Source organism: Chanodichthys erythropterus, chromosome 15 (genome assembly GCF_024489055.1).
Source record: "Chanodichthys erythropterus isolate Z2021 chromosome 15, ASM2448905v1, whole genome shotgun sequence".
NCBI lineage: Eukaryota > Metazoa > Chordata > Actinopteri > Cypriniformes > Xenocyprididae > Chanodichthys > Chanodichthys erythropterus.
Window position 1 is genome coordinate 3,621,338 of NC_090235.1, and position 12,953 is coordinate 3,634,290.

Here is a 12,953-nt window from a genome sequence, read left to right on the forward strand (position 1 = left end):
ACACACTTGAGGCTATCATCAAACACTGGGTTGATAACGACTATGGAGGACTGCAATCCACAAATGCATAAACAAACGAAATCTGCAATCTGAATTCTAACATTTAATTTAAAAATAAAATACATCTTTGAGTGACTGATTCTATGAAAAAGGCCTATCCAGATTTAGTTTAAATAAAAACATCCCTTTATCTTTACAGATAAACATGTTGGCAGCCTCCATGGAGAGGTTAATTCACAAGCCCGCAGTTATGTTATAAATGTATATAAAGGTTATAAGTCGTGTAATATTTGGTACAGATAAGTATGCTATCCTAATGTTTATCACAATTTTATAAAGTGTATGTGAACTAAGTACTCCTTTGGTGCTTTTAGAGGTCAGTGCAATCCTAAGGTCAGCGTTTGTGGGTTGGTGGGAGTGGAAATGGTCTAGAGCTGGTTGATCTCTCTGGAATCTGCTCATAAATAGAGCTGGAGGATTCTGGATGTGGCTGCTCTGAATGATGGAAACCAGAGTGCTGGGTCTGAGCTATTAGTGGGGACACACCAAAACTCTGAGGGAAAAAGTCATACATTTGATAATTTTTATAACAGACTGGACATTACATACTATACAGAATATTGAACATAACATGTGCATAAGGATATTTACCTGCCCAGTGATCTCTGGTCGCAAAGGACCATGAGGAGATCTTGGGGGTGGTCTGAGAGGAAGACTAGGCCCGGGTCTGGGTACAGCAGAGCCTTCTTGGGCACCTTTTATGTTCACCTCTGAATAGACATGATTATTTGGAAGGTTCTCTGAGGAAAGAATCAAAACAGCAAACAATATTAAATAAGCATAAGTCTTCATATGCTAATAATATATCATTGCACTGACTAATGAGTGTGTGGTTCTTTTGAAACAAACTCAAATCATAATTTAAATTTGACCTTCATAACAGGAAACAGGATTAAAATGTTTTTGGTTTTGACACCTGTTTTTCTCAATCCTACCTGCATCTCCTGGCAGCTGCCTCCTCCACCCCATGGCGTAGCAGTCAATCTCCTCAGATCGGGTGCGTGTGTGGGGGGTCTCCTCATAGGTGTGCATGGGCTCCAGTTTCCAGTATTTGGGGTCTGCTGCTGTTGTGTCAAAGCTTGGGATGGATGAAGGGGTAAAAGCCGCTGTCGCTCCCTGCTGGTCAGGGTGAGGGTGGGCACTGAGGTTGGGGGTATTTTCTGATACTGCTCTAGGGGGTTTGTTAACTCGGGCATATGGGGCATCCACAGCAGGAGCTTGATCCTCTGAGGGTTTTTCAGCAAGCTCAGAAATGCCATTCTAGTGGGGGGCAAATAATTAGTGTGTAATATGACTCTCACATTAAACATAAAGTTACAAATGGAAAACTCAACAGCACAACCCACCATTAAACCTTTCTTCTAGTCAAGCTTTAATAGGCTATACATCACACATAGACAATGAGAAGATGGCACAGACAATAGAAACAGCTATTGTTAACAAGAAAATGTGAGTATGTAAATTGTATTGCCTTTAAAGCGTTCATTAAAAGAATCATCGAGTCATTCGGGATTCGGATTAGACGCATTTTTCATTCGCTTAAATGAATCGATTCATACGAATCATTCGTTCGTAAAACAAACCAACGTTACTTACTAAACTTGTGGCGTCGTATGTTTGTTTATTTAGGCAGTCCGCGAGAACAACTCTACAGAGAGACTTACACTGTAAACGATAACAAGCATCACATATATAAATATGGTTCAAATGAACATTTTTATCCAGCTCTATTGACCGTGCAAAACTAGCCACCTTGATGTCGAGGTGCTCTTTGTGGTTGCCAGGGCGATTCTATGTGGTTGCTAAGGTAAGGGACGATTTTTAAAGTGTTGGTTATGTAGTCTCTATGGTGTTTGGGTGGTTGCCAGGGTATAACTAGGTGGAAATGACTTTAAATTAAGTCTATTGTCCTAAAAAAAATATTCTGCACAGTTTAAAACAAGAAATGTCAGAGAAAAAAAAGTCTGAAATTTTGATTGTCTGTAATTACTCACTTCTAAGCCAGGAGGCGCTGCTGTGTTAGGTCCACAGTTGCACTCCGGCAACGAGTAGCTCTTTTTTAGTGGCTTTCTCACTGCTGCATACTGCACAGTCTCTTCTGTAGTAGAAGTGATCTGATTAGAGGGGTTTGTGGGTAATGGATTCAGAACAGCTGGACTGATGGCCACGGGCAGTTTTGTTTGCTTTTCTTGATCTGTTTCTTTTCCATTTCTCTCTGCTTCCCTGTCCTTCACTTTCCACCTATTCATTTCCTCAAAGCCACCATTAGGCTAGATAAAACACACACACACACACACACACACACACACACACACACACACACACACACACACACACACACACACACACACACACACACACACAAAAGAAAGACAGGATATGAAGTGAGATTACGAGAACATTCAAACGTAAAAAATCTCTAAAAATCATTAATTTTTCAGAGAAAACAATTGTGTGTGTACCTGTATACAAGGCACAGTCAACAACTCATTAAAGGGCCCCACAGGATAATGGGTGTAGTAGCTGATTAGGTCGTCCAGGCTTCTATGACGGCTGTTTTCTCCAGCAATTAGATATACGCTACCAGATGCTCTACTCTCCTCCTCTTCAATGATAAAATGACGACACCGATCCTCTCCTCTGGGGATTTAATGAATTTGTTATTTAGTGAGTCACTGGGAGATTAGATATGTTGCAGATACATAGTCCGTACAGATACAATGACACCAAAATATATCTGAACACACTGTGTTGCCTAAAGGCCAATTTATACAGCACCTACAGGTGCCGACCACCGCGGGCAATCACCAGATTACACTATGTCACTTCTCAGACATTCCACGACCTGACAAACGACAATTCAACATGTTTAATTGGTGAAATCAAGCGATCCAACAAAACACAACGTGTTACACAACAACAAAGTGTTTGTTGGCGTTGATGGTCTGTTGGTACAATGTGAACTGGCCTTAAATGTCATTGCATTAGATAACAAAATATTTTACTCAGTAGTATTTTTAAAATGAATGATAGCACACTTCTCATGCAAAATTTTAAGAATTTTTGTTGAGACAAAGTCCAGTCACATTTGTATGCAGATGACACTTAATATGTCGTACACAACAACGGACATGTTGTTCTGCAGCTTACATCAGTACTCAGTAGGAGGTAAAAAAGGAATGTCTTTATGAGTCGTTTGAATCATTGACTCAACTGATTCATTCATACACTGATTTCTTGCAGGAACAAAACAATGGCCCTGTCTCAAATGGTCATAGCACTTTTGGTATCATGGACTTACAATGGCTGCCGCACGTTCGAGGGTGTCCCATTTGTCCAGGTCTCAGAAGGGTGTTCGCGAGCGCCCCCCCTTTGCGGTCACTATGCGCCCTCAATGTGCACTTTTGCCAAGCCCGCACTGGTGACATCTTCCCGACAGTCAAAGCGGCATTACTTTACAAAGGTGCGGACTCGTAGGAAGACCGCGAGTATTTAGGGTGCCATTTAGGACAGGGCAATGGTGCTTCTCAAACAGAAGGCTACGTCCTAGTAAGGCTGCATATTCCTGCTGCCGCGTCATCAAGCGCCGTCAAAGGCCATCTCAATTTGAAGGATTTTTGGAAGGCAGCTTTTGTTTTGCATCCTTCATCATTCAGCTTATTTTGAAGGATGCATCAAGTGTATCCTTAATGTCTTTCAATCACCTAAAATCCTTTGCACACATTCCAATTCAGAATAAACAACTGACGGAAAATGAGCCGGCACTGAGCTTTTCTGAGCTCTTTATAAAATGTAAGACAAAAATAATGTTTTCGGAGATGAAGGCATACATATTATTTTTTGTTTTGGTGTAAATTAAACTGCCAATAATATAAGCCACTGGGAGACCACAGTTGTCATTCACTGTATTGCATTAATAGAAAGTCAGATAATATTAAGATTATTAATACAAAGTATTTTTCCAAAATTAAGTTTTAATAGTATTTTCGTGCTGTGGGGGTGGGAACGTGTGACGTAGCCATGCACACTTCCTAGACTCTCTCAGACAAGCCAGCCTACAAGCCAGAAGGACTGGAATAGGAAGAACACAGCCTCACTAGGATGCATCCTTCCATTCGAGAAGCACCCCAAATGACTGTTTTATTAGAGAGTCATTGAATCATTCACACAACCAATTTATTCGAACACTGATTCATACAGGAACAAAATAAGTATTTTATGAGTGAGTCACTGAATTATGCACTCAATTCGTTCAAAAATGCTGATTTATTAAAGGTGCCCTAGAACTTTTTTTTAAAAGATGTAATATAAGTCTAAGGTGTCCCCTGAATGTGTCTGTGAAGTTTCAGCTCAAAATACCCCATAGATTTTTTTTAATTCATTTTTTTAACTGCCTGTTTAGGGGCATAATTAGAAATGGGCCGATTCATGGTGTGTGGTCCTTTAATTATCGTGCTCCACGGCCCCAAGAGCTCGCGCTTGCCTTAAACAACATAAAAAAAAGTTCAAACAGCTAATTTAACCCTCAAAATGGATCTTTACAAAGTGTTCGTCATGCAACATGTCTAATCGCGTAAGTACAGTGTTTATTTTGATGTTTACATTTGATTCTGAATGAGTTTGAGGCTGTGCTCCGTGGCTAACGGCTAATGGTACACTGTTGGAGAGATTTATAAAGAATGAAGTTGTGTTTATGAATTATACAGACTGCAAGTGTTTAAAAATTAAAATAACAATAGTCTTGTCTCCGTGAATACAATAAGAAACGATGGTAACTTTAACCACATTTAACAGTACATTAGCAACATGCTAACGAAACATTTAGAAAGACAAATTACAAATATCACTAAAAATATCATGTTATCATGAATCATGTCAGTTATTATTGCTCCATCTGCCATTTTTCGCTATTGTTCTTGCTTGCTTACCTAGTCTGATGATTCAGCTGTGCACATCCAGACGTTAATACTGCCTGCCCTTGTGTAATGCCTCGATCATGGGCTGGCATATGCAAATATTGGGGGCGTACACCCCGACTGTTACGTAACAGTCGGTGTTATGTTGAGATTCGCCTGTTCTTCGGAGGTCTTTTAAACAAATGAGATTTATATAAGAAGGAGGAAACAATGGAGTTTGAGACTCACTGTATGTCTTTTCCATGTACTGAACTCTTGCCGACGTAAATTCAATTTTTGAATCTAGGGCACCTTTAAAAACAAAACACCACAAAACTGTGTTGCTCAATGCTTTTGGTTTTGTTTTGAAATATTTTATTTAGCAGAGAAAAAAATAGATGCAACTGACAATACTGTGTCCAAAATGTAAGTTACTAAATATTTACTATATGTTTATTGAACTACTTTTAAATCCAACACAATGACATTCACACCAAGGACAATAACTATAACTTTTAATAATTTTTCTAATTCTATGAGGATATAGGGAATTCAACACCACAACTATACCATTAACGACTAAGAGGAACAAAATCTTTGGAATCACTTTCAGAACTTTTTTTTTTTCTCAGCTGATAAACGAAGAAAAACATTGACAGCCAATCAAAATCCACCCCACTTTAAAGAGTTTGAGCATTTAAAGCGACAAACATGACTGCAGCATGCGCTTATAATAAACAGAACACTGTATGTAATATACTGCTATAGTTATCTTTATAGTTGCTATTTGTAGTGTGAACAGGACTTGTGTGAATTACATTTTAAGAATGCTTTTCAGTGTCCAAAATACTAATTAGGCCACTGTATGATTGAAAGTACCTGTAAGACAGCACAAAGCCAATCTTTGACTCGCTGAGTCTCAACAGGAAACAGCCTTGCGGCTTATCCTGCAGCAGCTGCTCCGCTTCCCTAAGAGAGTGAGAAAGACAGGTTGTGTGAAAATAGAATAGTGTGTGTATGACACTATTTCACACCTGTATATGTGCAACTTTGCTTGTGCACCTGTTTTTTCTGTAATGTTTTTGAAAGAATATTTAGATGTGGGTGTAACCTGCGCGTAGCAAAACCATGTAGCCAGCAGGGGAGAGGCTGTCCGGGTGTGTGCAGTCGAGGCAGCTGTGTCCTTTCAAACCACAGCAGAGTGTGAGCTCGCAGAGATGAAGTCAGAGCCTCCAGAGGCCCCATGGGACCCAAAACTAGAGCAGGATCTATTCGCTTCACTGTCGTCTTTAACAGAGGGAATCCAAGTATGATGTCATTGAGATATTATTTTAAATGTCAAAGTGTTTTACCAGTACCTTTGCTATGCATTAGAAAACTGTCAAAGGTTTTAATGCTCATACCACACTCTTAGAAAAAAAGGTTCAAAAAGCTAAAGAACCGTAGGGTTCTTGACTCAGTTTTAAGGATTTTATGCCAAAATGTCTTAAGTGACTGCATAATACTTTCATGTTTAACAGATACATTTTCTAGTGATAAAGTAGGAGCTTTTTAATTCATAAAATTGAATCATAATAGAAATGAATTAAAACAAAATTAAATAATTAAATCCATAAAATGAGCACATAATGGGAACCCCTATGAAGAACCCTTTAAGGTTCATGGATGGAAATAGGAAATAAACCTAAAGATGATTATTTTTTAGATGATGTGAAGAAGTGCCCTACAAAAAATTCAAATCAAACTGAAGTACTTTTAAAAAGGCCTCAAAAGTCTCCACATATTGATCAAATGTGCAAATAATATTTACAGGACAGCTCACTCTGTGGTTAAAGAAACAATCACGTCCCGCTATACACACAAGATAGATGTTAAACATCCCATGAAATCTAACCAGTTACTTTCTCATGGATTATTTGAGAGTACTTAATATATTGTATATATATTTGACCTATTAGTTAAAAGCGTTATTGGTTTTGATCTTGTTGATGCTGTACTGACCAATTTACTATTTCTTTGCTTCAAAAGGCTCTTTAAAGATAATGTAGAGCAGCAGAACCACTGACAGATGTTGTTTTGTTTTGAGGAAATTGTAGTGTAGTCATATTTTGTCTTTGAGGGCATAGAAGGTTTCTGCAAATCTCAAACCATATATATCTATATGCATTTAAATATGAGATTTTGAAGTGTTGTATTTTAAAATCATTAAGAAAAGATATACTTAATATACAGTACAGTCCAAAAGTTTGGAACCACTAAGATTTTTAATGTTTTTAAAAGAAGTTTCGTCTCCTCACCAAGGCTACATTTATTTAGTTAAAAATACAGTAAAAACAGTAATATTGTGAAATATTATTACAATTTAAAATAACTGTGTACTATTTAAATATATTTGACAAAGTAATTTATTCCTGTGATGCAAAGCTGAATTTTCAGCATCGTTGCTCCAGTCTTCAGTGTCACATGATCCTTCAGAAATCATTCTAATAAGCTGATTTGCTGCTCAAGAAACATTTATGATTATTTTCAATGTTGAAAACAGTTGTGTACTTTTTTTTTCAGGATTCCTTGATGAATAGAAAGTTCAAAAGAACAGCATTTATCTGAAATACAAAGCTTCTGTAACATTATACACTACCATTCAAAAGTTTGGGGTCAGTAAGAATTTTTATTTTTTTTTTTTTTTAAAGAAATTAAAGAAATGAATACTTTTATTCAGCAAGGATGCATTAAATCAGTCAAAAGTGGCAGTAAAGACATTTATAATGTTACAAAAGATTAGATTTCAGATAAACACTGTTCTTTTGAACTTTCTATTCATCAAATAATCCTGAAAAAAAATATTGTACACAAATATTTGTACAATTGTACACATTAAATGTTTCTTGAGCAGCAAATCAGCATATTAGACTGATTTCTGAAGGATCATGTGACACTGAAGACTGGAGTAACGATGCTGAAAATTCAGCTTTGCATCACAGGAATAAATTACTTTGTGAAATATATTCAAATAGAAAACAGTTATTTTAAATTGTAATAATGTTTCACAATATTACTGTTTTTACTGTATTTTTAATTAAATAAATGTGAGCAGCAAACGAAACTTCTTTTAAAAACATTAAGAATCTTAGTGGTTCCAAACTTTTGGACTGTACTGTATATACGATGTTAAGCATTTTTTCAATTCAATATTGCAAATTTTTTAAAGGTATTTTGTGGAACAGGGCTTTTCAAACTTTTAAAGTCATGATGTCTACATATTTACGACTTGACATATTCACCTCATTTTCCTTCTGCTGGCCCTGGTGTAATTGCTCGGGCTCTTGCTGTGCTGTGGGACGACACTTTATGCTCCGCCGGGGTTTTACTGGAGGTTTCTTGGTTGTGGGATGGTTCTCTGGAGCTACAGATGAACGGGGCTTTGGTGTTGGGTGAAGGACAGAAAAAGCGCTCAGTCGCTCTTCTCTTTGCTGAGATTCAGCATCTGTAGAGCAAAAAACGTACTCCTTCTCACACAAAATAAAGGCAGTTTGATCATTAAAGCAAACAGCATTTAAGGTCCCACTTTATATTAGGTGGCCTTTATGTACTTACATTTAAATGAATCATTTGATACAATGCACTTTTTGTGTACATACATGTTTTTACATGCCATTGTACTTATATTTTAAAAACACCTGCATGTAATTACATCAGTAATTAATTTCTGTAATTACAACAATTACACTGTTGACCCATCCCTTACACCTTACCCCTACCCATAGCGCCAACGCTTTCCCTAACCTTACCCGTATCCACCTCAATAGCAACAAAAGTGTTTTGCAATTCAGTATGAACCCAATAAGTACATTGTACTTATTTTTTAGTAGTTAAGGCCACTTAATATAAAGTGGGACTGTGTTTAAAAACCCCATCAACAGTAAATAAAAAAATTGAATTTGTTAAAATGATAATCTTAATGAAGCCTTCAGCCTTCTGCTTGACTGTTAATGTCCTTTCAAATCTGTTTATCTGTAAATACATTTAGATTTTTAATATTAACTTGTAGATATTAGTATATGCGTGTGAGATTAAGAAGTTGAGATGTAGATAGAATCACACTAGTACAGTCAGGCTCAAAATAACACTTCGAACGGAAATGTCACTTTTTTATAAGCACGTCACCAACATGCATAACTGTAGAACATTCTAGACACCAAACAATTATCAAAATAATAATCTTACAAATATTGCAGGCTCTGTAACACCAATGCTGTTAAAAGATTATCAGACATACAGTTGCGATCTGTTAATGTGTCTGAGAATTAGTCTAGGATAGTGAGAAGTAGATTTGTGTTGATGTTTTGTACAACACAATGTCTAGGACAATTCTTTTTTCTCTCCATTCTATATTAATGCTAAATTGCTTATATATTAACACATTAAAAGAAAATAAGCACGGCCTGATCACCATATAGCTTCATTCTGATAGTAAACCTAAAAAAAATATTTGTTTAACTTCACAAAATGCTTCATTCTGATAGTAAATCTTAAATATATATATGTTTAACTTCACAAAATGATCAATTCAAAAAGTACAACCTTGAGAAAATAATAGTTGTTTCTAGCATTCAAATAAATATAGACATTTTAAGGCTTCAAACAAAAGCATTTCCAGTTGTCAGTGTATTGTCAGAGAAAGCAAGTAAACACCACATCTTAAAACCATGTGTTTTGTTATTTCTATACTAAAAACAGTCGATTTCTACCTTGAAAGATTGATTATTTAAGTTCAGAAGCTGGTGAGAAATAGCTGACCTTTAAGTTTTTGGTAGTCAAAGTCCATGCTCAAGCGCAGGATGTAAAATGCTACCTCTTCCTATCAGATCTTGAGTGTTTCTGCCTCATCCTGTTTAAATGCATATGTGAGAAAGCGGCAAAGAAAAGGTCACAAGCAAGGAACCAATAGTGAACTGCTAGTGATATTTTTTTTCATTTCGCAGTATCATTTCAACTCTGTGTGTATCCAACTGATGTACGAAAGCTCAAATAAACAACCTGACCAAATTGCATTGATTTTCAAAAAAGCTGCCATGCACTGAAATATGCCACAGTTTATGGATTTTTTAAATCATTTGAGCTACCAGCACATAATTACTAAAATCTTTAGAGCTAATTCTCTGAAAAGATATGCATGCATTAATATAACTTGCAAAAATGTTAAATAAAAGTGGAGATCCGCAAAAAATGATTCATTTTATCATAATATATGTTACTGCAGTGTTATTGGGATTCTGTAGATTTTTTAGGTTGATGAATGTCTGTCAGTAAAACACTAACTTGTCTTGTTTAACTGACCGTAGAATTCTTCCACATTCGAAACTAAATATGTCAATCTGTATATATGTGCACGTTTATTTATGTTTGTGTAACAGTGAGTGTGTTATTAAGGTGAGAGAGAGAGATCCACCGCCCCCCCTCTCTCTCTCTCTCTCTTTGTGCGTGTTTGTCTGTCAGAGAGAGAAGAAGCAGTTAAATCATGTGACTTGCTCACCACACAGGATGAGAGAGAACAACCACAGTGAACAAGAGGTGAGGAAAAGAGAAAGAGGACAAAAGAAGTGTACTAATGATAAGAGTAGATACTGTGCCCAACACCCATTTTACATTTGACGGAAATTACGCATTTTTTTATGTATTGGGAGGGATACATAATGAGATTGATTCTTGACATTTTCTTTCTCCATTTCATTTAAGCCTATATTATTTTAGTGAAATCATATATCATTTAGTTTTTAATAATTCAGAAAATAATTTGCATTTAACAATATGTCTACTTATGTGTTTTTATTTTATTTTATAGGCCCACTCTTTCCAAATGGTGAACAATTGGAAAGTTACAGGATACCTCCACTAGATGGCCCACTTACATTATAAATAAAAATCGGCACGAGACATGAATGAAAATTGCCTGTCACTTGTCGCACCCGACAATAACCAATAACAATAAGTCGTGCATACCAAATTATATACAACGGATTTATTTAAAGCGCATTAATCCTCTTTCGATGCGTTCCTTCCCATCTGATTCAAAACGTCTGCTTCAAGATCGCGTTGGTTAAATAAGAACAGACATTGATTGATATGAGCTGAGTCCACATATTTTCTTGCGTGCAATATTACGGTCACCCTAACTAATGCTCCGATAATTGTCTGACTTGTTTCCTGCTTAAATGAATGAACAAATGAGTATTTTATTTCTGCTGCAGAAATGAATCATTCCAGCGTCAGTTGCTCAACCGTATTCCAGAAGATTTATGGAGCTGCAGAGAGTTACCTATGATACATACATCCACCCCGTTCTTCATTTGAGGTGTACTCTGGCAAGCAGTTTTAACATTTAGTCCATACATATAGTGTCTGTTACTGCTATTTATTTATTTAATATTTAATAATTCAATAACTAATATTATTTTTTAGATGGTACTTGTTTGTAGAAGTGAGTAGTTATTCTAATAATAAAAAGTTAAACTATATAAATAATAAAAGGTAAACTATTCCATTGTTACTAGTGAATATTTTGCATGTAAATTCTATGGGCATCTGTGGTTCTTTTATCAACAATTTACTTCCAACTAGTATTCCTATCTCTGATACACATTCCACTTTTACTTATATGCTAATTACTACAATTTATTATTTAACCCTTTCACGTATAAATTAAAAATATTGTAGCTAAACAACCAAAGTTTTTCAAGGCGACCGTTATTTAGAAAGTATCCCTTTATTGTTTCCATGGTGACGCGTCATTACCGCAACCACAATACTGCTGTATGATCGATGATCTGCTTTTATTTCATTTTTCCTTTTTTATTCAAAATATTCACAAATTTGTTAACTATAATATCTGACATGAAATATCTAAGTGGATGTGTTTTGCTGTTTAAACAACTTTATAATGATCACATTATTTGAGCTATATGCGCGATGGGCGCCGCCATGTTAGTTTGCGCTGCAATACAGAGAATCGGATCTGTTGGATTTACAACACGCAAATTCATCCACTTCTTCTGAAATACGTGAAAGTAGGTGAGCCAGTGAACTGGGAGAAAAATAGAGTAAACTTTAAGTAAGCAATAGGGTACGAGAGGCTATGGTGAAACGTGAATAAGTCACCCCTTCAGCCATGACTTATTCACGATACAGCACTAGCCTCAAGTGCCTTATTGCTTTTATGAAACGGTTACCACACAATACAAATATTAAAGCCAAAATGATGTGTTAATGCAACTTTCATGAAGTAAACTTTAACTAAAAGCCTTCCTTCCGCCGGAAAAAAAATAGTCTCTGACTGTGAACAGCAACAGAAGTTATATTATAACGGCATTAGATGGCGGCAAAGATTGTCTTTATGAGTGAGTCAGTCAGTAGCGAAGACTTTTACAATGAAAAGTCTGAACTGGATGGAACAAGATGCAACTGACAAATGCTTTGACTAGCGCTGTCAGTCAAGGGAAAACCCCATAACTGTTAAAAGGACAAGATAATACATTGGACGTTTAAACAGATTTTTTATTATGAACATAGGACTGACCTGAAGAAAAATGCTAAATCTAAAAGCAGGTAATAAACTCGCTCTCTCGATCTCTTTCTCACAATACTCTTCTACGTAATACAGTAAGCTTCAATAAACAATATCAATTGAGAACAAACAGTTTATGTTGCTAAGAGTGGTTGCTAAGGGTGTAGCGATACCAAAGTCCCTTTAAGACAAGTCATTTCATTCGGCAGCCATCTTTGAAACACCTCTCGGGCATCTCTTTGAATGGGGAAACATCAAATTCCTCAAAACTGTTCGCCAACCTTACGATTACATTTCATATTTGAAATAACCAATGAAATCTGACAACAGCTGTCTTATAAATGTTTTATCCAAATGCTCGAATCATGACAAAAAACTGCATTTTCTAGGCTGGATCAAGCTAATGCGCATGCGCAGACCTAAATGCGCGTCTCTTC

At 36.3% G+C, this 12,953-nt stretch overlaps 1 protein-coding gene across 1 annotated transcript; it reads right to left on the reverse strand.

Annotated features, from left to right (window-relative positions):
* Nucleotides 1-48: 48 nt before the first annotated feature.
* Nucleotides 49-9,836, reverse strand: si:ch73-109i22.2 (SH2 domain-containing protein 2A). The gene is made up of 9 exons (XM_067412083.1): nucleotides 9,753-9,836; nucleotides 8,237-8,439; nucleotides 6,067-6,242; nucleotides 5,835-5,924; nucleotides 2,523-2,700; nucleotides 2,055-2,330; nucleotides 996-1,320; nucleotides 652-800; nucleotides 49-553 (listed from the first exon to the last, which is right to left on the reverse strand). Exons 1-9 carry the CDS (start codon nucleotides 9,778-9,780, stop codon nucleotides 395-397), a joined length of 1,584 nt encoding a protein of 527 aa, XP_067268184.1. The 5' UTR covers nucleotides 9,781-9,836; the 3' UTR covers nucleotides 49-394.
* Between the last annotated feature and the right edge of the window lie 3,117 nt (nucleotides 9,837-12,953).

Bases quoted from the DNA above. Each gene is read 5' to 3' on its own strand.
- si:ch73-109i22.2 (XM_067412083.1), bottom strand. From the start codon at position 9,780: ATGGACTTTGACTACCAAAAACTTAAAG. The intron at 5,925-6,066 runs GTTACACCCACA...TCACTCTCTTAG, and splicing joins CATGGTTTTGCTACGCGCAG to GGAAGCGGAGCAGCTGCTGC. The intron at 2,701-5,834 runs GTACTTTCAATC...TTAAATCCCCAG, and splicing joins GGCTTTGTGCTGTCTTACAG to AGGAGAGGATCGGTGTCGTC.